This window comes from Salmo salar, chromosome ssa04 (genome assembly GCF_905237065.1).
Source record: "Salmo salar chromosome ssa04, Ssal_v3.1, whole genome shotgun sequence".
In the NCBI taxonomy this organism is placed as follows: domain Eukaryota; kingdom Metazoa; phylum Chordata; class Actinopteri; order Salmoniformes; family Salmonidae; genus Salmo; species Salmo salar.
In genome coordinates, this window is record NC_059445.1 from 1,415,971 (window position 1) to 1,441,525 (window position 25,555).

The 25,555-nt window shown below is 44.0% G+C and overlaps 1 protein-coding gene across 1 annotated transcript; it reads right to left on the reverse strand.

Annotated features, from left to right (window-relative positions):
- Nucleotides 1-1,875: 1,875 nt before the first annotated feature.
- LOC106594081 (high-affinity choline transporter 1) lies at nt 1,876-11,761 on the reverse strand. Its single transcript, XM_045716286.1, has 9 exons — nt 11,469-11,761; nt 11,047-11,160; nt 10,319-10,474; nt 7,738-7,886; nt 7,205-7,348; nt 5,952-6,105; nt 5,168-5,385; nt 4,277-4,447; nt 1,876-2,840 (listed from the first exon to the last, which is right to left on the reverse strand). The coding sequence occupies exons 1-9, from the start codon at nt 11,650-11,652 to the stop codon at nt 2,481-2,483; spliced, it is 1,650 nt and encodes a 549-aa protein (XP_045572242.1). The 5' UTR covers nt 11,653-11,761; the 3' UTR covers nt 1,876-2,480.
- Nucleotides 11,762-25,555: the final 13,794 nt, after the last annotated feature.

The window sequence follows — 25,555 nt, forward strand, 5'->3', positions numbered from 1 at the left end:
TTTTCCCTTCCTCTTCATGGGTAACGCTGCTTCGAGGGTGGCTGTTGTCGATGTGTTCCTGGTTCGAGCCCAGGTAGCAGCGAGGAGAGGGACGGAAGCTATATTGCTACACTGGCAATACTAAAGTGCCTATAAGAACATCCAATAGTCAAAGGTATATGAAATACAAATCGTATAGAGAGAAATAGTCCTATAATAACTACAAACTAAAACATCTTACCTGGGAATATTGAAGACTCATGTTAAAAGGAACCACCAGCTTTCATATGTTCTCATGTTCTGAGCAAGGATCTTAAACGTTAGCTTTTTTACATGGCACATATTGCACTTTTACTTTCTTCTCCAACACTTTGTTTTTGCATTATTTAAACCAAATTGAACATGTTTCATTATTTATTTGAGGCTAAATTGATTTTATTGATGTATTATATTAAGTTAAAATAAGTGTTCATTCAGTATTGTTGTAATTGTCATTATTACAAATAAATAAATATATATATTTTTTAAATCGTCCGATTAATCGGTATCGGCCTTTTTTGGCCCTCCAATAATCGGCATCGGCGTTGAAAAATCATAATCGGTCGACCTCTATTTCATATACCTTTGACTATTGGATGTTCTAATAGGTACTTTAGTATTGCCAGCCTAATCTCGGCAGTTGATAGACTTGAAGTCATAAACAACGCAATGCTTGAAGCACAGCGAAGAGCTGCTGGCAAATGCAGGAAAGTGCTGTTTGAATGAATGCTTACGAGCCTGCTGCTGCCTACCACCGCTCAGTCAGACTGCTCTATCAAATCATAGACTTAATTATAATATAATAACACACAGAAATACGAGCCTTAGGTCATTAATATGATAAAATCCAGAAACTATCATTTCGAAAACAAAACATTTATTCTTTCAGTGAAATATGGAACAGTTCCGTATTTTATCTAACGGGTGGCATCCCTAAGTCTAAATATTGCTGTTACATTGCACAACCTTCAATGTTATTTCATAATTATGTACAATTCTGGCAAATTAATTACGGTCTTTGTTAGGAAGAAATGGTCTTCACACAGTTCGCAACTAGCCAGGCGGCCCAAACTGCTGCATATACCCTGACTCTGCTTGCACAGAACGCAAGAGAAGTGACACAATTTCCCTAGTTAAAAGAAATTCATGTTAGCAGGCAATATTAACAAAATATGCACGTTTAAAAAAAATATACTTGTGTATAGATTTTAAGAAAGGCATTGATGTTTATGGTTAGGTACATTGGTGCAACGACAGTGCTTTTTTCGCGAATGCGCTTGTTAAATCACACGTTTGGCGAAGTAGGCTGTGATTCAATGAAAAATTAACATGCACCACATCCGATTATATGCAACGCAGGACAAGCTAGATAAACTAGTAATATCATCAACCATGTGTAGTTAACCATCCTTCAGTACCGCTCCGCTGGATGAGGGGTAGAGCAGACAGCCTGTGGCGGGTGTGAAGGCCGGATTGCCTTGTTCAGCGGGGGGGTAGTTGGTCCTCAGAATGGATCCTGAGCGCTCCTTCCCCCGCCACTACAGCTGAGGAGCCCAGCCTGTTGGAGGCGTGGTGCTTGGCCTGGTCGTTCAGGAAGGTGGTCTCAATCTCCTCCTGTAATGGGGTAGTATACCCCCCTCCTAGTGTAATGGGGTAGTATACCCCCCTCCTAGTGGGGCTAGGCTTTCCTGGAGCTCCTTGTTCTCCAAGTGACGCTGAATCATCCAACCTTTTAAGTCACAGATGTCTCTACAACAACAATGAAGATGTAAAAAACAGTTTTCCCAAATTGAGAAGAAGTGACATTTTCACAACAAGGCTTGCAAGTCAATTCACCATGATCATTTTAACTATGAATAGGTAGGGTCATTGTTTATGTCAAAGTGTATATATAAAATATTATCACCAAGATCCTCTCAAGTGAGCATCACAACTTTCAGTATGAAATGGAGAGTAGGTAGGCTAGAAGTTGCCCCTAAATAACCACTGATAAGGGGTCTGATCTTAGTTTCACCCCTTTATGGCTCAGGTTAGGATTGGGGATGAGGTAATCTGGGGATGAGGTAATGAAGTTTCCCAGACACAGATAATTAAGCCTACTCCTAGACTAAAGAGATAGTTCACCCAAATGACATAATAGGATTGATTGTCTTACCCTGTAATCAGTCTATGGACAAGGTATTACCGCAATCCATGCTTTTGTGGAACAAATCCAATGCAAGTCAATGGTACCGATGTTAGCATTTTTCACGCTTTATGTTCAAATCATATAAGTAACTTAATTGAGCTACACAATCGATTTTAAATAGCCTACTTTAGAATGATTTGGATGTTCAATAGATCTTTCCTTTCTCTATCCTGTCCAATAAACAAAAAATATGCACACAAAAAATCGAATAAAGTGCTTTGTAGTCCAGGGAAGTGTCTGGGAAACCGGCCTGTAAAAGTAGGTAGAAAAAAACTTAACACTTTGTGGTGTCAAGCATTGGCTCAGAGACTGCACCATCCTCCTCCTTCTCTTTCATCTCTCTGGTGCCACCAAGTGGCAAAGTCGGGAACTTTACCTGGAACACATCCCACCTCTCAGGCAGCCAGACCTTATTGAACATCAGCTGAGCCAGCCAGGAGAAACCCAAGATGGCCGCCAGAGCCAGGAGCATACATATGGTCCTGATAGGGGAGCGCTGGACATAGACACCGTCCTCCAGGGTGCATCCAGGGAAGTGGAGGACAGGGGGGAGGTTGAAGATGGGCTCCCCACAGAGGAGTCTCATCAGGCCCCCTACGAGGTAACCCGCCACGGCTCCATAGCCGTTGGAGACCTGGAGGAAGATGAAGAGATTTTCTTTAGAAGAAGTGATATTCTAGCCTAGCCTGATGACTCACACTAACTTATTTTTCTGCTCTGTCGTTTCCTACATACTTTAGTTTCAGTGCCATCGTTGAAGTCATTTGTGGGGATGAGGGGCATTGTACAAAACAAGGTCATCAGCGATTGGATCAAATGAAATTGTATTTGTCACATGCGCCGAATACATTGAAATGCTTACTTACAAGCCTTTAATCAACAATGCAGTTTTAAGAAAAATACGTGTTAAGTAAAAAATGGATAAGTAAAAAAATAAGAAAAAAAAGTAACAAATAATTAAAGAGCAGCAGTAAAATAACTAATCAGAGTATCAAACCCAATTACACATTTTCAAACCGCTGTTTTACCCACATGTGTTTTGGTTCTGGTCCAACCCATCGGTTTCTGGACCAGTCAGACAGCCCTGAATGTGTTCACATTCGGTGAAGAATCGGGGAGGTACTCAGATCCAGACTCATTGTGGAGAAGAAACTAACATCCGTGGGTGTGGCCTAGCGTTTGGCTGGAGTAAGGAGTCTGGGTAGCCAGGCAATTATAACCTGGGCCTGTATCCACAAAGCCTCTCTGAGTAAGAGTGCTGATCTAGGATCAGTTCAGCCTTTTAGTTCATAAAGATTGAGATGATATGGACAGGTTGGGGCCTGATCCTAGATCATAATGAATTAGATGATATGGACAGGTTGGAACCTGATCATAATGAATGAGATGATGTGGACAGGTTGGGGCCTGATCCTAGATCATAATGAATAAGATGATATGGACAGGTTGGAACCTGATCCTAGATCATAATGAATGAGATGATATGGACAGGTTGGGACCTGATCCTAGATCATAATGAATTATATGATATGGACAGGTTGGGACCTGATCCTAGATCATAATGAATGAGATGCTATGGACAGGTTGGGACCTGATCCTAGATCATAATGAATGAGATGCTATGGACAGGTTGGGACCTGATCCTAGATCATAATGAATTAGATGATATGGACAGGTTGGGACCTGATCATAATGAATGAGATGATATGGACAGGTTGGGGCCTGATCCTAGATCATAATGAATTAGATGCTATGGACAGGTTGGGACCTGATCATAATGAATGAGATGATATGGACAGGTTAGGGCCTGATCCTAGATCAGCACTCCTACTCTGAGACGCTTGATGGCTAGGGCCGGTTTGTGCTCTTGCCATCTCCATTGCTGTAGTTGTCAAGCCGACCATTTGACATGATGATGAGTGAGTTGGCATGACGACATCACAAACAGATTGGCACTCAGGCTAGTGACACACCACCATGTTTGTGATGCAGGGAAAAAGATAAGGCCCACACACACAATATCACCTCTGCATGTTACACACACACACACACACACACACACACACACACCTGGAAGAAGAGGACGCAGATGAGCTGAGGGAAGATGATGGTGTAGGAGAGATCAGACGCCAGGATCCACAGGGCAAAGGTACTGTTGTGGAGGAGAGTGAGGGCCATCCCACACAGCCCCACCACCACCACCGACACACGGATCACCCACTGCATCTCCCTGTCTGAGGCCTGGAGGAGAGATAGACACAAGATGGAGGCACAGTGGTCAGGACAGATCAAAGATGGAGGCACAGTGGTCAGGACAGATCAAAGATGGAGGCACAGTGGTCAGGACAAATCCAAGATGGAGGCACAGTGGTTATAAACTCTAGACGTATGAGATACAGATCCCCGACTGAATCTCCCTGTGTGTCATCTGGAGAATGAGGGAGACAGACACAAAAGTTAAAGGGGTGTGTTCCTCTGCCCATGCATACCAGATCTTACAATGAGAAACAGACACAAGATCAAATTATCCAAGTCAGAAGAGCTTGAACAGCCTTGTGGTGTAATACTCAGAGAAGTCACAAGAGGGAGCACGGAGTTAGGCTACATGTCCCAAAATATGTTAGTCCCAAAATGCTATTACACCATAGAACCCAATGCAATGTTTTCAAATGTGAATTGAAAAATGTCTAGCCAATGTCCCAAAAATTGATGAAATAGGAAAAAAACACTTATTTATGCATTTAGTGGTGATTTCTGATACAGGACTAATAAACATAATGGATAATCTACATTGAGAATGTGTTTCAGTTCTGGACTAGTAGGTTTATTAATCGGTGTCTGGGAAAACAGACCTAAATTCCTTACTCAATACAGTAGAGGCGACTATCTGGTCACACACAGATTTATTAGAACGAGGTGTAAGTGATGGGATAGAACGAAAGCCTGCACCCAACCCTTCACCTGCTTCCGAATAATGTTCTTGTAGATGTTGGAGGAGAACATGGAAGCGGAGCTTAGGAGGCCAGAGTCCACTGATGACATCACTGCGGCGGCGATAGCCCCGATGCCAATGACGGACACGTAGGGCGGAGCCAGGTGCTGCAGGGCGATGGGGAGCACCAATCCCGTCTCATTGCGCTCATACGGAGAAGGAGACCCGTACGATGTCAGGTTCCAGTCTGGAGACACACCAGGAAGTGTCAATAAAGTTTGGTTATTTTGACAATCACACTTTGACGAAGTCCAAAAGCATAAACACGATGCAAGTACACTGTGTGTGTTATTTTAAAAAAAAATCATTTTGCAATCAGCTCATGTGAGCTACAGGTAGACCAGAAGTAGTCAAGGGATGTAGTGCTCCACAGAGAGTAATAACAAACATGCACTCTAGCCACAACACCAGGACACTGCCACTAGATTGGCGTGTGTTATGGTTCATGATGTGAGGTAGATGATAGGAGCAGTATATGGACATCAGTTAACAGACAAGCCAGTCAACGACACACAACTCTTCTTCTCTGCTTATTAACCTTAATAACAACTTGAATAGTAATAATAATAACTTAGGGGTGCTTTTTATCTACATATCCCAACTCCCCCTGAGACACCGGCAGAGAGTTGGGGTCAGAGACAACCATTATACTGGAGCAATAGGGGTTAAATGCCTTGCACAAGGGCACAACGACAGATTATTCACCTTGTCGGCTCCGGGATTCGAAAACCTTTTCTTTTTGTACTTTATTACCTGTCGAAGCGGCTACAGCACCGACCAGAACAGAGGGGATGCCCAGGATGAGGACCATGGCGGCAGCCGCGAAGCAGGTGACCTGGGCGTTAAACGATGAGGAGGCAGAAAGCGTCCTCTGGTGGAAACATTGGAAAGACAAGCTACCCAACGCCTGAGGAGGGAGGGAGGAGAGGAGGGAGGGGAGGGGAGAAGAGGAGGGAGGAGAGGAGGGCGAGGGAGGAGAGGAGGGAAGAGAGGAGAGAAGGGAGGAGAGGAGAGGGGGGAGGATAAGGAAACCGAGGAGAAAGGTAGGATGAGAAGGACATAAAGGAGGTTGTTAGATTGTGAATTGGTGGCAGGTAGCCTCGCGGTTAAGGTTTGAATCCCTGAGCAGACTAGGTGATAAATCTGTCAATGTGCCCTTGAGCAAGGTACTTAACCCTTATTGCTCCTGTAAGTCCCTCTGGATAAGAGTGCCTGGTAAATGACGTACATAAATCATTTCTGTTTGTGTGATTTAAGGAGAAGTAGAATGAGGCCTTTAGTCTCCAGGATGTTTTTTGTATTGTAGAGTCATGGTGACGTAGAGGAAAGGGCTGTTTGTGGTTTTGGGGGACTGTCTGTTAGAAAGCTTGAGACTGGAAACCACAGATATGCTGCATGCCCTAACAACAACAACAAGATAAGATGAAGTGGTGCCAACAGTGGTTGAGATTGGAGAAACTCCTGGGTCATGGTTAACACAAGACCATGTCCTTAATGAGGGTGAAAGCGTCTGTGGAAAGTGCTGTGTCATGTTAGTGGAAAACTACTTTAATATGTCATTGTATGAGAGGGGGGAGCTTTGATAGGATATGAGAGAGTGCTGCCATTCCAAAGGTACGGGGATTCAGTCTTTTTTGGTATTAAACTGAACATCACTCTGAGTTTTGACTCTTTTGTGGTAAATTAGTTTATTGCATATTGATTCATACTTATCAAGGTGGAGCAAAGAGGTTTGAGCAGTAGGGGGGAAAAATGGTTGGAAGATATAGGAGAGAGACTGGTGATATGACTGTAATGTAGAGGAGAGACTGGTGATATGACTGTATGATATGGGAGAGGAGATAGGAGAGAGACTGGTGATATGACTGTATGATAGAGGAGTATGCATATTCTTTACTTATCAAATGCTTATCTAATCCTTATCTAACTTACTTGACTTATCTAACACATCAACAAATTAATCAACCAATCATCCATCCATCAATTAATCAATCAGTTGATCTCACCACCAATAAGAAGTCATCAACCCACTTCAAGACCTTCTCCTTCTCCATTTTTCCCAGCCAGGGGGCCTGGTAGGTGTGGTTGAAGGCTGTCTGGGTGATGTCACCCACCACTGGGTTGACCATGAGGAACGGAACACACAGCCACTGGCAGCAGAGACAGAAAAGCCCAAATTAAAATAATGTACTCCTGTCTTAGGGTGCAGCCACAATGAGACACATGAACATACATTAAATTGTATATGATAATGATAATTTTGCGTTTTCGTCCATCAAAAGTACGTCTGTAGTCAACTATGTTCAGACGAGTTCCATCCGTTAAAAGACAGACCGTTTGTGTGTTTTTTGTTGGGCAATCATCTCCGTTGTCAATCATCCGACAACAGATCACTCCCATTGAAAAAGGTGTTGGCTCCATCCAAAATACTTGGACAATGTTTCCACGGCCTTACACTCACCAGACTGGTTTAAATTCAAATCGGCCACCTGTCCCTCGCCAGACTGGATTGGATTCAAAATGGCTGCCTGTCACTCACCAGACTGAAGAAGATGAGGATGAGCTGGATGACGTCGGTGTAGGCTACAGAGTAGAGTCCTCCCAGTAGAGTGTAGATGATGGCCACCACTGCAGAAATCCCCACAGAGTAGGAGTAGGGCAAGTCCAAAATCACACTCATGGTGCCACCTGCAGCACAAAGACACGCATAAACACACACGTTTAGCTCAGCGGGCTAACACAGTTTTGTGGCACCACAGATAAAAACTGTAAAACCAGGTTAAACTGAGTTGGTCCCTCACCGTTATACTGGTAGTGTGAAGAGCCCTGCTTACCGTGCTTGAAGTAACAAACAACATTCTTCACATGAGCATGACTGAGTTTCAACAAGTGGTAGGTTAATTAAAAAACCCGTCTGACCTGTTTCCCCTCCCTGATTGAATTACTCTATCTAGATCCAACCTGGGTCCAGCGTCTCACCAAGCTGGGGCGTTGAGTAACTATTCCCCAGGTTACTCTATCTAGATCCAACCTGGGTCCAGCATCTCACCAAGCTGGGGCGTTGAGTAACTATTCCCCAGGTTACTCTATCTAGAGCCAACCTGGGTCCAGCATCTCACCAAGCTGGGGCGTTGAGTAACTATTCCCCAGGTTACTCTATCTAGAGCCAACCTGGGTCCAGCGTCTCACCAAGCTGGGGCGTTGAGTAACTATTCCCCAGGTTACTCTATCTAGATCCAACCTGGGTCCAGCGTCTCACCAAGCTGGGGCGTTGAGTAACTATTCCCCAGGTTACTCTATCTAGAGCCAACCTGGGTCCAGCGTCTCACCAAGCTGGGGCGTTGAGTAACTATTCCCCAGGTTACTCTATCTAGAGCCAACCTGGGTCCAGCGTCTCACCAAGCTGGGGCGTTGAGTAACTATTCCCCAGGTTACTCTATCTAGATCCAACCTGGGTCCAGCGTCTCACCAAGCTGGGGCGTTGAATAACTATTCCCCAGGTTACTCTATCTAGAGCCAACCTGGGTCCAGCATCTCACCAAGCTGGGGCGTTGAGTAACTATTCCCCAGGTTACTCTATCTAGAGCCAACCTGGGTCCAGCGTCTCACCAAGCTGGGGCGTTGAGTAACTATTCCCCAGGTTACTCTATCTAGAACCAACCTGGGTCCAGCGTCTCACCAAGCTGGGGCGTTGAGTAACTATTCCCCAGGTTACTCTATCTAGAACCAACCTGGGTCCAGCGTCTCACCAAGCTGGGGCGTTGAGTAACTATTCCCCAGGTTACTCTATCTAGATCCAACCTGGGTCCAGCGTCTCACCAAGCTGGGGCGTTGAGTAACTATTCCCCAGGTTACTCTATCTAGAACCAACCTGGGTCCAGCGTCTCACCAAGCTGGGGCGTTGAGTAACTATTCCCCAGGTTACTCTATCTAGATCCAACCTGGGTCCAGCGTCTCACCAAGCTGGGCGTTGAGTAACTATTCCCCAGGTTACTCTATCTAGAGCCAACCTGGGTCCAGCATCTCACCAAGCTGGGGCGTTGAGTAACTATTCCCCAGGTTACTCTATCTAGAACCAACCTGGGTCCAGCATCTCACCAAGCTGGGGCGTTGAGTAACTATTCCCCAGGTTACTCTATCTAGAGCCAACCTGGGTCCAGCATCTCACCAAGCTGGGGCGTTGAGTAACTATTCCCCAGGTTACTCTATCTAGAACCAACCTGGGTCCAGCATCTCACCAAGCTGGGGCGTTGAGTAACTATTCCCCAGGTTACTCTATCTAGAACCAACCTGGGTCCAGCATCTCACCAAGCTGGGGCGTTGAGTAACTATTCCCCAGGTTACTCTATCTAGAACCAACCTGGGTCCAGCATCTCACCAAGCTGGGGCGTTGAGTAACTATTCCCCAGGTTACTCTATCTAGAACCAACCTGGGTCCAGCATCTCACCAAGCTGGGGCGTTGAGTAACTATTCCCCAGGTTACTCTATCTAGAGCCAACCTGGGTCCAGCATCTCACCAAGCTGGGGCGTTGAGTAACTATTCCCCAGGTTACTCTATCTAGAACCAACCTGGGTCCAGCATCTCACCAAGCTGGGGCGTTGAGTAACTATTCCCCAGGTCGTTGCTGTAAATGACAATATGTTCTCAGTCAACTTACCTGGTAAAATAAGGGTGAATAAAAGAGTTTAACCTACATAAAGACAACCCTGACAGGTCCATCAGGAAAGAATGTCTGTGTCTACAATGGTACCCTCTCCCTTATATAGAGCATTACTTTGGACCGGGGCCCATTGGGAATATATAGAGACTAGGGTGTCAGTTTGGATGGATCCAGTGACTTGACATACTTAACAGAGATGTATGGTGTCCAAAACTGGCTAGACACTGAATGATTGTGTGTTTTTGTGTCTGTTTATCTAAGTTGCCTGATGCAGGGTAGAATATGGCTCCTGCTTTGTAACACCAGACAGTGGCTAGCGGTTGAGATTCAACTGCACTCTGTGTACGTGTGTTTTGTGTGCAGCGAATTCTTTTGTACTTTGTGTTTACAGTGATTATGTGTGTTGTGTGTTTGAAACAGTTGTTTGTTTGTTGCTGTTGTTTTGTTGTACATATTACCTAGTCCGACGAGTGTGCAGGCGACCCACAGTGCATCCATTACAAGGGCAGGGAGCACCAGAGCTCCACTCACTACTTTCCCATACTTGATCTGGAAGGGATCCATCATAGTCACATACTTCTTCTCCCTCATCGGCTTGGCAAAGAATATACCACCTGAGATAAAAGAGGGAGAGAGAGGAGGGAGAAGAGGAGAGGAGGGAGGAGAGGAGGGAGGAGAGAAGGGAGGGAGGGGGAGAGGAGGGAGGGGGGGAGAGGAGGGAGGGAGGGGTGGAGAGTGAGGGGGTGGAGAGAGAGGAGGGAGAGGGGGGTAGAGAGAGACGGGGAGAGGAGGGTGAGAGAGAGGGGGTGGAGGGGAAGAGGGAGAGAGAGGAGGGAGGGAGAGAGAGAGGGGGGAGAGGAGGGTGAGGGAGAGAGGGGGTGGAGAGGAAGAGGGAGGGAGAGAGGGATGGGAGAGGAGGGTGAGAGAGAGAGGGGGTGGAGAGGAAGAGGGAGGGAGATCAAATAAACAGTGCACCAATAGCAAGCCGATAAGGTTTGGTGTGTAGAATATTTGAATGAATTGAAGGTCAGTTAAAGACTAAAGACTGGGATGTGTGTTTCAGCACAACAACGTCCCGCCACTTAAAATATTGGCAACTTTGATATTCTTACATTTTTCAATGATTATTTCTGATTGTGAAATATTAAACTTAGTGTGTGTGTGTGCGTGTGTGTGTGTTTCTTACCGATGATAAAGGAGACGGAGCTCTGTAGGGGCATGAAAGCCCAGACCAGACCCAGGTTAGGGTTATAGACAACCTCCGCTATCCCTACGATAAAGCCTCCTCCAACCCACGTAGCTGCAGGACACACACACACACACACACACACACACACACACACACACACACACCGTTTGTCCAAAGGAAAGGAATGATCTATACTGTATCTATAGTACAGTATGAATACAGTAATAGTGAGTACAGGTGTAAAGGTACAGTACAGTGTGAATACAGTAATAGTGAGTACATGTGTAAAGTTACAGTACAGTATGAATACAGTAATAGTGAGTACAGGTGTAAAGATACAGTACAGTGTGAATACAGTAATAGTGAGTACAGGTGTAAAGCATTATACAGATCTAAAGACATGCCCACACCTCACCTACCAGTCATGGTGAATATTCCCACAAGCAGGCCAATATTCCTGTCTCCCAGTAAGGTTATCTCTGTCTTGTCTCCTGTGCTTTTCTTCTCCATAGCCCTGGACTTCCGTGCCGCCCACAAACCTGTCCCCAGGACCAGCAGATAGAACACTGCCATGGCAACCACACCCGGAATGTTCAGAACCATGGTGGAACACTGGGAATGCTCACAGAAAGAACAGTGACTGGGAACACTCCCAGACAGAACACTGACTGTCAGGAGTTCTGTCTACTGAGTTGTAGTAGTAGCAGTAGTAGCAGTATAGTCTTGTTCCTGGTTGGATAGCTCAGAGCGTCTGCTCTTTTCTACTTCTGGCTTGATTGGTCGCAGTGGAGGCGGAGTAAAGGGAAGTGGGCAGGGCATTCAAAGCAGTAAGGAAAGCATATGGTGATTGGTAGATAAATAGTAAGAAGTAAGGAGAGCATGAAGTCATTGGTAGATAAATAGTAAGAAGTAAGGAGAGCATTAAGTCCTTAATAAATGATAAAACGGCATGCCTGGGGGTCACGTAATACTGACAGTCGGTACCTGGAGAGGTCAGAGGATGGTGTCAAAACCAAAAGTTACTGAGTACCTCTTTTGGGAGTTCCCTTAGTGATTACCACAATGCTTTTCTCCATGTTCACGGGAAAATAAAATACAAAACTTGTCAGAGTTAGCAACAGTAACTAAGGTGGCGGGGCTTAGTGAAGGGACAATTCACTGCACATATTGATGGGTACACTTCAGAGGAGGCTGGTGGATCTAAGGAGGACAGGCTCATTGTAATGGCTGGAATAGAATCAATGGAATGGTATCAAACACATACTGTATGTTTGACTCGGTTCCATTTATTCCATTCCAGCCATTACAATGAGCCTGTCCTCCAATAGGTCCTCCCACCAGCCTCCTCTGGTACACTTTCTGCTTTTACTTCCTGCTTGGCTCCAATGAGTACACTCGAATTATGTATATAAACCCTGGATTGTTGACGCTATGTATTTTATCCAATGAGATTCTTTGAAGCCACCGGTCAGCCATATTAGAACTCCCAAGAAGGAGCATTCCTCCATAGGAATAAATGTAATTCTACAGTATTTAAATAAAAGGCTTCAAGGACAAATGTTAATGTATTTAAGTATTTTTTGTTGTTTTAGTGGGGACAGTATCATTAGTAATCTCAAAAAAATTATATATTTTTTGCATCAACCGATGTCACAAAGTGCTATACAGAAACCCAGCCTAAAACCCCAAACAGCAAGCAATGCAGATGTAGAAGCACGGTGGCTTTGAAAAACTCCATAGAAAGGCTGAAAAACCTAGAAAGAAACCTAGAGAGGAACCAGGCTCTGAGGGGTGGCCAGTTCCTCTTCCGGCTGTGCCGGGTTAAGGTGTCTGTAATAGAATAAAGTGATAAAAAGTGAATGTAGACATTAATAAATGCATTTCTATATCTTCCATGATAGTTTTATAACAGTGCGGGAGTACCAAGAAGGAGGCACGGTGGCTTCAAACAATTAGTCATCTAGTGCATTTATAAATCGTTGGTACACTCAACGGCCACTTATAATGCCATCGTTGACATGAATGGCGACTCCCTTTCTATCCATTCTATTTCAATGCCTCACGCAGCGACAGCACCTGGGGTGCAGTGAGCACTCTGAGTGAAGTGCTGAAAGATTCATTTTCACAGGCATAGAAGTTGGTGGAATTTACTGGAAAGTCTACTCAAATGTGACGTTGTCCTCGTGTTTCTTTGCTATTTACATTGTTTTCTTCACATGCGAGGTTGTTTTTCAATGTTAGTTTGAGCTTGCTCAACTGCTAGAGAAGAGACAGGCATGCATCAAGTGCATTCCTGTTACCACGGTAACTTCCCACCCTTAAAGGGGCAGCTGACATTTTGTTGTCTCACCTACGTGACATTTAGTAATTTCTTATAATAATAACACTTCCCCAAAATACTTTCTTTGTGCTCCTAAATGTGTTTGTGTGCTCCTACATGTTTCAAATAGGAGTACATGTGCTCCTGATACAAAAAATGTCAGCATAGAGCCCTGAATATGTAGATTAAAAACAGCAGTGGACTCAGGACCCACCTTGTGGGACCCCGGCCTCGGGTGTGAAGGTTAAAAACAGGAGTGGACTCAGGACCCACCTTGTGGGACTCCGGCCTCGGGTGTGAAGGTTAAAAACAGGAGTGGACTCAGGACCCACCTTGTGGGACTCCGGCCTCGGGTGTGAAGGTTAAAAACAGGAGTGGACTCAGGACCCACCTTGTGGGACCCCGGCCTCGGGTGTGAAGGTTAAAAACAGGAGTGGACTCAGGACCCACCTTGTGGGACCCCGGCCTCGGGTGTGAAGGTTAAAAACAGGAGTGGACTCAGGACCCACCTTGTGGGACCCCGGCCTCGGGTGTGAAGGTTAAAAACAGGAGTGGACTCAGGACCCACCTTGTGGGACCCCGGCCTCGGGTGTGAAGGTTAAAAACAGGAGTGGACTCAGGACCGCAATTCAACACATTTTGCCATGGGACAGATAGCAAATGTTGCTGTTTTAAAGCTAATTTCCTGCTGTTCTAAACATTTTGCCATGGCTTATGACGTGCGTATATGCTTTGTGGCACTACGGGGGGGGTTGGAACACCAGTGGTCCTCAGTGACCATATATAATGTCTCAGCTAAGACTAAACTACATTCATAGATCACTGACTCTATAAAATGTCTCAGCTAACACTAAACTACATCCATATATCACTGACTCTATATAATGTCTCAGCTAAGACTAAACTACATCCATATATCACTGACTCTATATGTCTCAGCTAAGACTAAACTACATACATATATCACTGACTCTATATAATGTCTCAGCTAAGACTAAACTACATCCACATGATGTGATAGAGACAGGGTGAAAGGTGAAGGAGAGAAGGAGAGAGAAAAAGAGGGAAGGAGAGAGGCTATTCAATTATTATTTAGACTAGAGTGGAGAATACAAAACAACTTTAGTTTGTACTGTAATAAAAACATACATGAAAACAATATGATGAATCCAAGGTCGTAGGTTCAACAACCGTACTGGCCAAGGGAACTTAGGTCTACTGTGTCTCTGGTGAACCAGGGATCTGTACACTTCCCAGCTGTCATCACTATCAGGGTCTATGTAATGGTCTCTCTGGACATTAAATCCACTGATGCATGTTCAAATCTCTATACAAATCTCATTTTATTTGTCTCATCCGGCAAATACACCAGGTGTAGACATCACCGTGAAATGCTTACTTACAGTTAAGAAAAGATTTACTAAATAAAGTTTTTTTTTAATTAACACAATAAAATAACAATAACGAGGCTATATACAGGTGGTCCAGTAACAAGTCAATGTGTAGTTAGTCGAGGTAATTGAGGTAATATGTACATTTAGCTAGAACCTGCTTGGCTTTTGCAGTGAAATAATAGTCCTACGTCCTATCAACATGCTCAAACTGAGGATGGAGATACACAGTTCCTGTATGGGGTCAGCGATGCCTGAGGCAAGGGAGGCAAACTTGGTGTTCATGACATTAACCTCACAGCTGACAAGTCAAAGTCTCTCTTCAAATTTTCTCCCACTTAAGAAAACAACAAGATGTTGCTGCCAAGTCACACAGCAATAATTCAACTCATGTGTACTTGCTGGAGCTCTCTGTACGTAAATACAGACATATCAAGTCGTATCAACACCATCCAGTCACGACAGATACTGTACTGGCCTAATTAATAGGCTGCCTGACTACTACATTTACTGAAAGCATCAACGAGACGTTTACCTAGAAAACATGGCAAAGTTAACATTCAGGTGACACATTCAAGCTGACTAAATTGACAGTCCAAACATCATAAAAAAGAAACGGATGCCTCAGAGAGAGAGAGATAGAGAAGAAAGAAATATATATTATTTTTTTAAAGTTCCAGAACAAATCACACCTATACCGCCCTCCAAAAACAACATCATCCCCAACAACATGTCAGACACCCCAACTAAACACCATCACCCCAACACTGTCAGACACCCCACCTAAACACCATCACCCCAACACTGTCAGACACCCCAAATAACACCATCACCCCAACACTGTCAGACACCCCAAATAACACCATCACCCCAACACTGTCAGACACCCCACCTAAACACCATCACCCCAACACTGTCAGACACCCCAAATAACACCATCACCCCAACACTGTCAGACACCCCAAATAACACCATCACCCCAACACTGTCAGACACCCCACCTAAACACCATCACCCCAACACTGTCAGACACCCCAAATAACACCATCACCCCAACACTGTCAGACACCCCAAATAACACCATCACCCCAACACTGTCAGACACCCCAACTAAACACCATCACCCCAACACTGTCAGACACCCCAACTCAACACCATCACCCCAACACTGTCAGACACTCCAAATAACACCATCACCCCAACACTGTCAGACACCCCAAATAAACACCATCACCCCAACACCATGAGAGAGATTGTTATTTCACTGCTGCTCTTTAATTATTTGTTACTTTTATCTCTCATTCTTATCTGTATTTTTTTTAAACTGGATTGTTGGTTATGGGCTCGTAAGTAAGCATTTCACTGTAAGGTCTACACCTGATGTATTTGGCGCATGTGACAAATTAAGTTTGATTTGATTTGATGCCCCAACTACGGCTCTGTCTAATGTTTGCATGTTCCCTGCTGTTCAAGAATGAAACTTAACCTGTTTTTAGGTGCTTTATGATACTTGTAAAAAATGTAAGAGCTCTGCTCTGGCCTGGTTTAACAAGTATGTGGTAGTAAATTCTTGTTGGACAAGCCTATACCAGTAGATTAACCATTTATTCAGATCAATGCTCTCAGACTCTAGTGAGGAACGGTGGGGCTGACTAACATCATTCATGTACACACGCTAACTAGAGTTTACATTACATTCATTTTCACACAGTTACTAATTTCAAGAAATACAAAATAACCATTTAATTAATACTTTAATTGAAAATGTATTTAATACAAAATACTTAATCTAATAAAACACTTTACCAACAAGGATCAAGTTGTACAGAACATATCCCCATATTGAGAAAAAGTGACATATCACAAGACCATTACGTATACATTATTGTAGCTCAATTAACTTAACGTTCAATATGAAATAAAGTGTAGGTAGGCTAAAAGTCTACCCTAACCACTGATATGGGGTCAGATCTTATTTTCACCCCCCTAATGGCTCATGTTATAGGATTTCCCAGACAGATAATAAAGCCTTTAACTAGACTAAAAAGCATGTTCATTGGATAATGTCCTCTTTCCATGCTGTCTCTATCCTGTCCAATAAACAACACATATAAAATAAGTTGGACTGGATCACACCTTTAAAGAAAACAGAGACTCTACCATCCTTTTCCTCCACCTCCTACTCCTCTTCCTCTATCTCCAACTTTTTTTTCATCTCTCTGGCGCCTCCCTGTGACTTCACCTAGAACACATCCCACCTCTCAGGCAGCCAGCCCTTACTGAACATCAGCTGAGCCAGCCAGGAGAAGCCCAAGATGGCAGGAAGCTTGGCCCCATTGATGTACTGGGCCGTATGCACTACCCTCTGTAGGGCCTTGCAGTCGGAGGCCGAAGCAGTTGCCATACCAGGCAGTGATGCAACCCGTCAGGATGCTCTCGGTGGTGCAGCTTTTAAACCTTTTGAGGATCCAGGCCAAATCTTTTCAGTATCCTGAGCAGGTTTTGCCGTGCCCTCTTCACGACTGTCTTGGTGTGCTTGAACCATGCTAGTCTGTTGGTGATGTAGACGCCAAGGAACTTGAAGCTCTCAAGCTGCTCCGCTACAGCCCCGTCGATGAGAATATTACCTAATGTAGAATGTCAGCCCTTCATGTGTAGCAATGACTTGCAACTGAAACCATCCTTCATTTGAACAGCAATATTCTATTTAACAGAAGAGGATGATGTCACCTGGTATGGCCTCCTGAGATTTGAATACTCCTCTGAAGGGTTCAGATTTTACTGTCCTTGGTTCTCCGTAAAAACAGAAAGTATTTTCTGGTATGTACCGGTATCAACTGGGCTACCCTGCCATGTAACAACTTGGAAATCTGTATATTTCCAACACGATTGATGTAATGAGGGAGAAAAATTCTAAAATACTTTAACTTTTTTTGCGCAGTAAGTAGGCTTTTAGCAAACGTACTAGGCACTCATAGTAAGCATTTCCTTTAGGCTAGTCATTCGTGTGTACCAAAAACAGCATGACAGGAGATTATCAGTGGGCCATGTGAATAATTCAGCACAAAATCTAGGTAGGTTCTGCTAAGATTTGAACTCCGATTACTGAATTCAATGTGCAGAATGCTAACCATTACAGCATAGAAGAAGATTCTAAAGCACCTTAGGAATTGTACTGAAAATAATTCAGCATTTTAATTACCTACATAAGGGACGCAAATGGCATTCGCTGTATGATTGATGAGAATCTCCATATTGCAAATGTACGGTCCCTTACTAGACGTCCGCAAATGTTTTTTAAAATTCGCCGACAGCCTCGGGCTGTGCCCCAGGGCCAGATCTTCACACGCACACACACACACACACACACACACACACACACACACACACACACACACACACACACACACACACACACACACACACACACACACACACACACACACACACACACACACACACACACACACACACACACACACACACACACACAGCTAGGATGGAGTGACACAGTGTGGGGCTTAAAGACACACAGAGCATCACCATAATCTCTAGGCCTTGCCGTGTTCAAGAAGACACCCCACTTGACCATAGCTCACTCGGTCTGACCACAGGGACCATGTAAAAAAAGTAGTCTCATCAATGTGATTGTTTTTAATGGGAAAAGAGAGAATTTGACTATGACCTGACAGTATGGGAGTAGTTGGGGGAGTGTTTTCTATAAATAGAATGTATTTGACTACAAGGCTGACAAGCAAAGTAGGGGCCTCATCTATGTGAGCATTCTTAAACTGAAAAACACAGAGTTTGACCATGTGCTGACAGCATGGGACGAGTTGGGGGAGTGTTTTAATGAGAAGAGTGATTTTTTTCTAATAGACTGCATTTCACTTTGTGCTGACAAGCAGAGGAGGAGTGCAGGGAGTGGCAAAGAGGAGATTCTAGAGTGGTGAGGAGTGGTCTCGTGTGTTTATAAGTATCAATTAAGCAGCCTGAAGCATTGTACTTTCTGTATTGCTTAAGGGATTGTGTTAAGGTTTTTATTTACTGTTATTTCACTTTTCAATAGTATAGAATAGTATAGAATAGTATCGAATAGTATAGATGGCTCCAGTGTGCTCATGTCCACTTTGCTATAAGGTTGGGATTGGCTTCAGTCAGCACCTTAGGTATGTGCACAATGTGAGGAACAGTGAAGAGAGGATGCTCCTTTGTAATTGGCAGTCGGGCCGTGTCAATGTCAGGCAGGAGCAGTGTCCAGTGACAGGATGCTCCACACATCTCAGCAGACTAGACCAGCAAATAAACTCCGACACAGAGCTCAACAGAGCACAGAGGAGACAGGTTTTAGAGGACCTTGGGAGACGGCTGACGATGGAGAGGCTGGCGGCGTTGAGGGCATCGATCCCTGCCATTCCACTGGCGACCGATTTGGATATTGTGGAGACTGTAAGGAAATAAGAGGAGGAGGAGGAAATGTTATGTTCACCAACAGAAGCAGAGGAGGAAGTGGACTGCAAAGATGATTCCTGCCACTGCCATGCACCAATCCTGAGACTGATAAAAGCTGTGCAAGAGAGGGATGAGGCACTGACAATGAGAAGTGAGACCAATCAATCCATTAAAGAGGACAACCTGAAGTTGATCTCTGAGCTGCATAGAGTGAGGAAGAAGTACCAGCTGCTGAAAAGGCAGATGGGGATTGTCAGGGTGAGTCCGGCAAAGAAGGCCCTTAACTTTCAGGCAGAGGCAGACACAGACACAAAGCAAGAGGAGCTGCAGCAGGACCAAGCGACAGGTTCAGGGGACCAGAGAGAGGAGCCTACAGTGTCCGGATCTAGCTGCAAACTCATCTTCTAGCTCATAGCTCTGCACTGAGTAAGTACTGTTTCTTTAAATAGTGGCAAGAGTTTGTGTTTGAAAAGAATATGATAATCCGCCTGACTGATTCATATAGCCTCATGAGATTGTAATTCTAGCCTAAAATGTTATGTTTTTTTGATTAGGTGTGTTTATCGAGGGATTCAGGAAGACCTGTGAGCACCCCAATCCAAATTATAAGCTGAGGGAATATTGTGCCTCAAAGGTCAATAGGGTGACGCCATTTTTGAACTACGTGGCCAAGAATGAGACCTACCAGTCCTCTCTCATTTTCCTGACAGACCATGACAAAATAAGGCAGTAAGCAGAGTTCTTTCTTTCTCTTTAGTCTCATAAGCTTTAATTAACAATACAGTATTTGATTGTATGATTTGTGTGTGTGTGTGTGTGTGTGTGTGTGTGTGTGTGTGTGTGTGTGTGTGTGTGTGTGTGTGTGTGTGTGTGTGTGTGTGTGTGTGTGTGTGTGTGTGTGTGTGTGTGTGTGTGTGTGTGTGTGTTTTATTTTTAGATGGGTTCAATTCCTCCAGAAAAACAAGGCAATCACCACAGTCAACCACTACACCTTGACTATTGGTGCATTTCTTAAATATACCGAGGAGACCCCTCCACCTGGCTGCCGGCTGTCCATAAACCAATGGAAGGAGATCAACCGGTTGATGAAGGGCATTAACAAGTCCATGAGACGACCAGTTTCCCTTCACCAGGTAAAGGTGAAAGACAACAAGGAAGGCAAGGTGGTGTCCAAAAAGAGCCTGCTGGAGTGCCAGTCTCTTGCCAAGTCAAAAATCCCTCAAGTGCTGAGTAAGTTTCTCAATCTGTGATGTCACTGTTTTTACACACTTATAGACATCAGAGATGTATAGAGTGCATTATGGAGTGGGATTATGAAGCTGACTTTTTTTATTTTCATGTTCCCACAGAAACATTGGAAGAAACAAGGACACAGAGGAATCAGTACCGGTTTTATGGGTACCTGTGTGCCTACTTTACCTTCATATACGGCCACAGACCAGGCCTGTATAAAAACATGTTGGTGAAAGAGGTGGAGGAGGCAAAATGTGACCAGTCTGGGGTGTATCTGATCAATGTAAGTCTATAAAATACAGCTGGCTGTGTTTATTTGTTTCTTTGCTTGGTTGGTTATTTTTGGAAACAATTGCAGTCGCCAGAGCATAATGTGTATTTTTGTGTGTTTTTTTTCTGTTCAATTTCTATTAGGTGGGGAGATGGGTCTGCCCGGAAGTCCTTCCTTCACTGAACCTCCATTGTCACTCATGTAGGTCAGATTAGATAGGAATCTAATTATTGTAAGATCCTATTACACTGAAGTAATATCAATAATATCATATCTTTGTGTGTGTGTGTGTGTGTGTGTGTGTGTGTGTGTGTGTGTGTGTGTGTGTGTGTGTGTGTCTTACAGGTAAAAAACATGCTCCCGAAGATTGACAGGGAAAGGATGGCCAACTTCATGTGCATCCAGACGGCAGACAAATTTTATGCCATCAATTTAAATTAATCTCAAGCCAATGAAACCAGGGAACTCTTTGAGGCTGCACTGAAGGGGGAAGATACCACAGTCGCTGCAGAGAACCAGCCCTCCACCTCAGGAAAAAGAAAGCAGAAGGTGAGAGAGGACGCCTCCCTCTCCGAGGGGAGCACCCCCCCTGAAGAGACCATGGTGATGTACCAGGAGTCTGGCACGTGCGCCGGTGGCTCGGAGGAGGAGGAAGAGGATGAAGATGAGGAACAGACGGCCAGACAACCTCCAGTAAGATCAGCTATTCTGACAGGACACATTTGATAGTCAAAATGTACTTGTAAACTATGTAACAGTCAAGTGTGTATTTTGAGATATATCTAATTTCTTGTGTTTGCTCTGTCAGAAGACACCCTCCAAGGTGAACAAGCCTCAGCTGGAACTTACCCCAAAGAGAAAGCAGACGATCCTCAGCTGCCGCATGGTGGTGGCCGTCAGCCTCCTGCTAGTCTCACCCCTCAAAGTGAAAAGCAAGTCGGTCCTCAACTCACCCATTGTCACATTGCAAGGCATGCATCAGCTGAATTCAAACAGAGTCAGACTCAAAAAAGCCATTGCCTTAAAACCTGTTAGGGCTAGGGGGCAGTATTTACATGGTCGGATAAAAAACGTACCCGATTTAATCTGGTTATTACTACTGCCCAGAAACTAGAATATGCATATAATTATTGGCTTTGGATAGCAAACACCCTAAAGTTTCTAAAACTGTTTCAATGGTGTCTGTGAGTATAACAGAACTCAAATGGCAGGCAAAAACCTGAGAAAATTCCAAACAGTAAGTACCGTCTCTGACCATTCCTTGGGCTTCTTGGCTCTGTTTAAAGAAAATTTAGGATCTTTGCTGTAACGTGACACTTCCTACGGCTCCCATAGGCTCTCAGAACCCGGGAAAAAGCTGAATGGTGTAATTCCAGCCGCTGGCTGAAAAACTTTAGCGTGTTTGGATGGTGGTCGATCAGAGGGCCATTAGACTGAGGCTCGTGCACGAGGGGATCCCATGCTTTTACTTTCTCTCTCTTTGAACGTAAACACGCTTTCCCGGTCGAAATATTATCGCTTTTTTACGAGAAAAATTGCATAAATATTGATTTTAAACAGCGGTTGACATGCTTCGAAGTACGGTAATGGAATATTTAGAATTTTTTTGTCACGAAATGCGTCGGGCGCGTAACCCTTATTTACCCTTTCGGATAGTGTCTTGAACGCACGAACAAAACGCCGCTATTTGGATATAACTATGGATTATTTGGGACCAAACCAACATTTGTTATTGAAGTAGAAGTCCTGGGAGTGCATTCTGACGAAGAACAGCAAAGGTAATAACATTTTTCTTATAGTAAATCTGACTTTGGTGAGTGCTAAACTTGCTGGGTGTCTAAATAGCTAGCCCTGTGATGCCGGGCTATCTACTTAGAATATTGAGTGCATAGAGGAGTTCTGTATCTATAATTCTTAAAATAATTGTTATGCTTTTTGTGAACGTTTATCGTGAGTAATTTAGTAAATTTTTTGTAAATTCACCGGAAGTTTGCGGGGGGTATGCTAGTTCTGAACGTCACATGCTAATGTAAAAAGCTGGTTATTGATATAAATATGAACTTGATTGAACAAAATATGCATGTATTGTATAACATAATGTCCTAGGGTTGTCATCTGATGAAGATCATCAAAGGTTAGTGCTGCATTTAGCTGTGGTTTGGGTTTATGTGACATTATATGCTAGCTTGAAAAATGGGTGTCTGATTATTTCTGGCTGGGTACTCTGCTGACATAATCTAATGTTTTGCTTTCGTTGTAAAGCCTTTTTGAAATCGGACAGTGTGGTTAGATTAACGAGAGTCTTGTCTTTAAAATGGTGTAAAATAGTCATATGTTTGAGAAATTGAAGTAATAGCATTTCTAAGGTATTTGAAAATCGCGCCACGGGATTCCACTGGCTGTTGAGTAGGTGGGACGATTTCGTCCCACATACCCTAGAGAGGTTAAATTGTCGAACACACCTTTCTAGGTTCTTCCAATTAAATGTGACAATTTAAACTTTGCATATTAACCTGGATGAAGCAACCTCTCAGGTAATTCAAGTTTAATACCCAGATAGCCTACACAGGTAGGACTAATCATTGGCATTGATTAATTAATTCAATTTGCTTTTGCAAATTCATTCACGTCCAACTTCCACATTACTGGTACAGTACTGATGGTTCGTCAACATCTATAAATAGATTAAACTTGTCTTTGCAGCCTCCAATGAATTCCAAACCCAAAATAGGTTTCAGACTTTCCTCCCTCATGTGTCCCTCAGTCTTCTCCTCTTGGCCCTTCGGCACTGAGTAATATGGCGCCTCTTGGCCAACAACAACAAGGCTTGGCTTCTCCTCTTGGCCTTTCGGCCCCAATCTCTCCACAGGATGAAGCCAACCCTCCCCGCCCGCTTGGCGCGGAATACCTTGACAAACTCGTCAAGAATTTCCCCACCTTTGACCCCCTTCCAGGTCAGCCAAATGATACTGAGACGTTCCTAGCTGACATAGAGGACACGTTGGATGGCTACCCGAACGCTACGGGTTCTGACAGGGTTTACCTGTTGAAGCAAACGTCGAATAGACACGTGACGAGGTTCATTCGTCTACAACAGCAACACGTGCTAAATGACTACGCTAAACTTGCCACAGCTTTGAAATTAGAATTCAGTGGTTCTGCGACTCGCAAACACAATAGCTCACTGGCTAACACTGTCAAACAAGCTCGGAACGAACACCCACAAGCTTACTATAATAGGCTTCGTTCAGCTTACTTTGGCCTACTCACTGAAGCAGGAATGGAAGAGCTGTTACCATTCAAACAAATGTTTCTGTTGAACATGTATCAAACCTTCATTACCTACTTGGGCCCTGCCGCCCACGTTGGCTTGCCTATCTTACAACTCAGAGAGCTTGCAAGCACAGTTTTTGAGGCAGCAAAAGTTCACAACGCTAAGAGCCCTGACCACTCGGTTTTGAAGTTTGACCAGGAGCACTCACTCCAGTTAGAGGGTGCATTATCAGGTATTGGAGCGTCGAGAGATGACGCACAATAACAGTTTATAACACGAAACCATGGTTCCAATAACCTCCGCGGTCGAAATAACTGTAAAGTACGTAGCCATCAACATGACTACCGCTACAATCGACCTGTTCGCTATGTTCCTGCACCCAACCCACAAAAAGTGTCAGAGCACAAGGGTAACAAAGGGTTGAAGGACGATCAAAACGCAGACCAATGTTCTCCAGAAGTCCCACTACAGGAAGAACTAAAACGAGAACAATTAGAGAAAAGGGTAAAAGATAAGTCACAAGGACTAGATGGGGAATTACCGGACACCAGCTCCGCAGGAATTAACACCCATAGCAAGGACGTTAAGTGTTCCCTTTATTTTTTTGAGTAGTATATTTTAAAGTTGACAGGAAAGGAGTATGTCACTGCAAAATCAAGGTAGGTCCTACCGAGATTTGAACTCAGAATTCAGAGTCCTTAGTGCTAACCATTACACCATAGAACCCATATAGAGTAATTATTGAAGTGTTCAGATTTTCCTGTCATTTGTTCACCGGAGAAACAGCTAGAGACAAGATTGTCGGTAGGCCAAGTGAGTTATTCAGCACAAGAGCTAGGAAGGTTCTACCGAAATTTGAACTCTGATCACTTGATTCAAAGTCCAAAGTGCTAACCATTACACCATAGAACCATATTGTAAAACCATTTGGGAATTGTACAGAAAAAAAAAAGCCTTTTAATTAGCAAATGTGGACTGTCGTTCCTTCACGTGTTGCAAATACTTTCAACAATCGTTGGACAGCTACATTCCAGTTCCATGAGGCAGATTAATTCACATGGTAGGTCCTACCGAGATTTGAACTCAGATTGCAAGATTCAGAGTCCTGAGTGATAACCTTTACAGCACAGAACCCTGTACTCAATACTCTGTGATGGGTTCAGATTTTACTGTCCTTGGTTCACCAGAAAAACAGAGAAAATATTTTCTGGACAGAAACGGTATCACCTGGGCTATCCTACCATGTAACATCTTGAAGAAAAAAAATCATAATTATTTTCAGTTCATTGGGGGGCAGCATGTTTTCAATTAATAAATGTGCTAGGAATTCATATTAAGAATTTCCTGCAGGCTAGCCATTCGTGCGTACCAAAGACTGCTTATCGACTCCCACCCACTTGTTTCTTTCACACAAGACTATTTTAAAGTTGACAGGAGAGGAGTATGTCACTGCAAAATCAAGGTAGGTGCTACTGAGATTTGAACTCGTATCGCAGGATTCAGAGTCCTGAGTACTAACCATTACACCATAGAACCCCATATAGAGTAATTATTGAAGGGTTCAG

What these genes read in the sequence shown, in the direction of transcription:
- LOC106594081 (XM_045716286.1), bottom strand. Translation starts at nt 11,652, where the DNA reads ATGGTTCTGAACATTCCGGGTGTGGTTGCCATGGCAGTGTTCTATCTG. An exon ending in TCCTCATCTTCTTCAGTCTG is followed by an intron (nt 7,349 to 7,737) that starts GTGAGTGACAGG and finishes CTCTGCTGCCAG; the next exon opens with TGGCTGTGTGTTCCGTTCCT. An exon ending in TTGATGACTTCTTATTGGTG is followed by an intron (nt 6,106 to 7,204) that starts GTGAGATCAACT and finishes CTCCCTCCTCAG; the next exon opens with GCGTTGGGTAGCTTGTCTTT.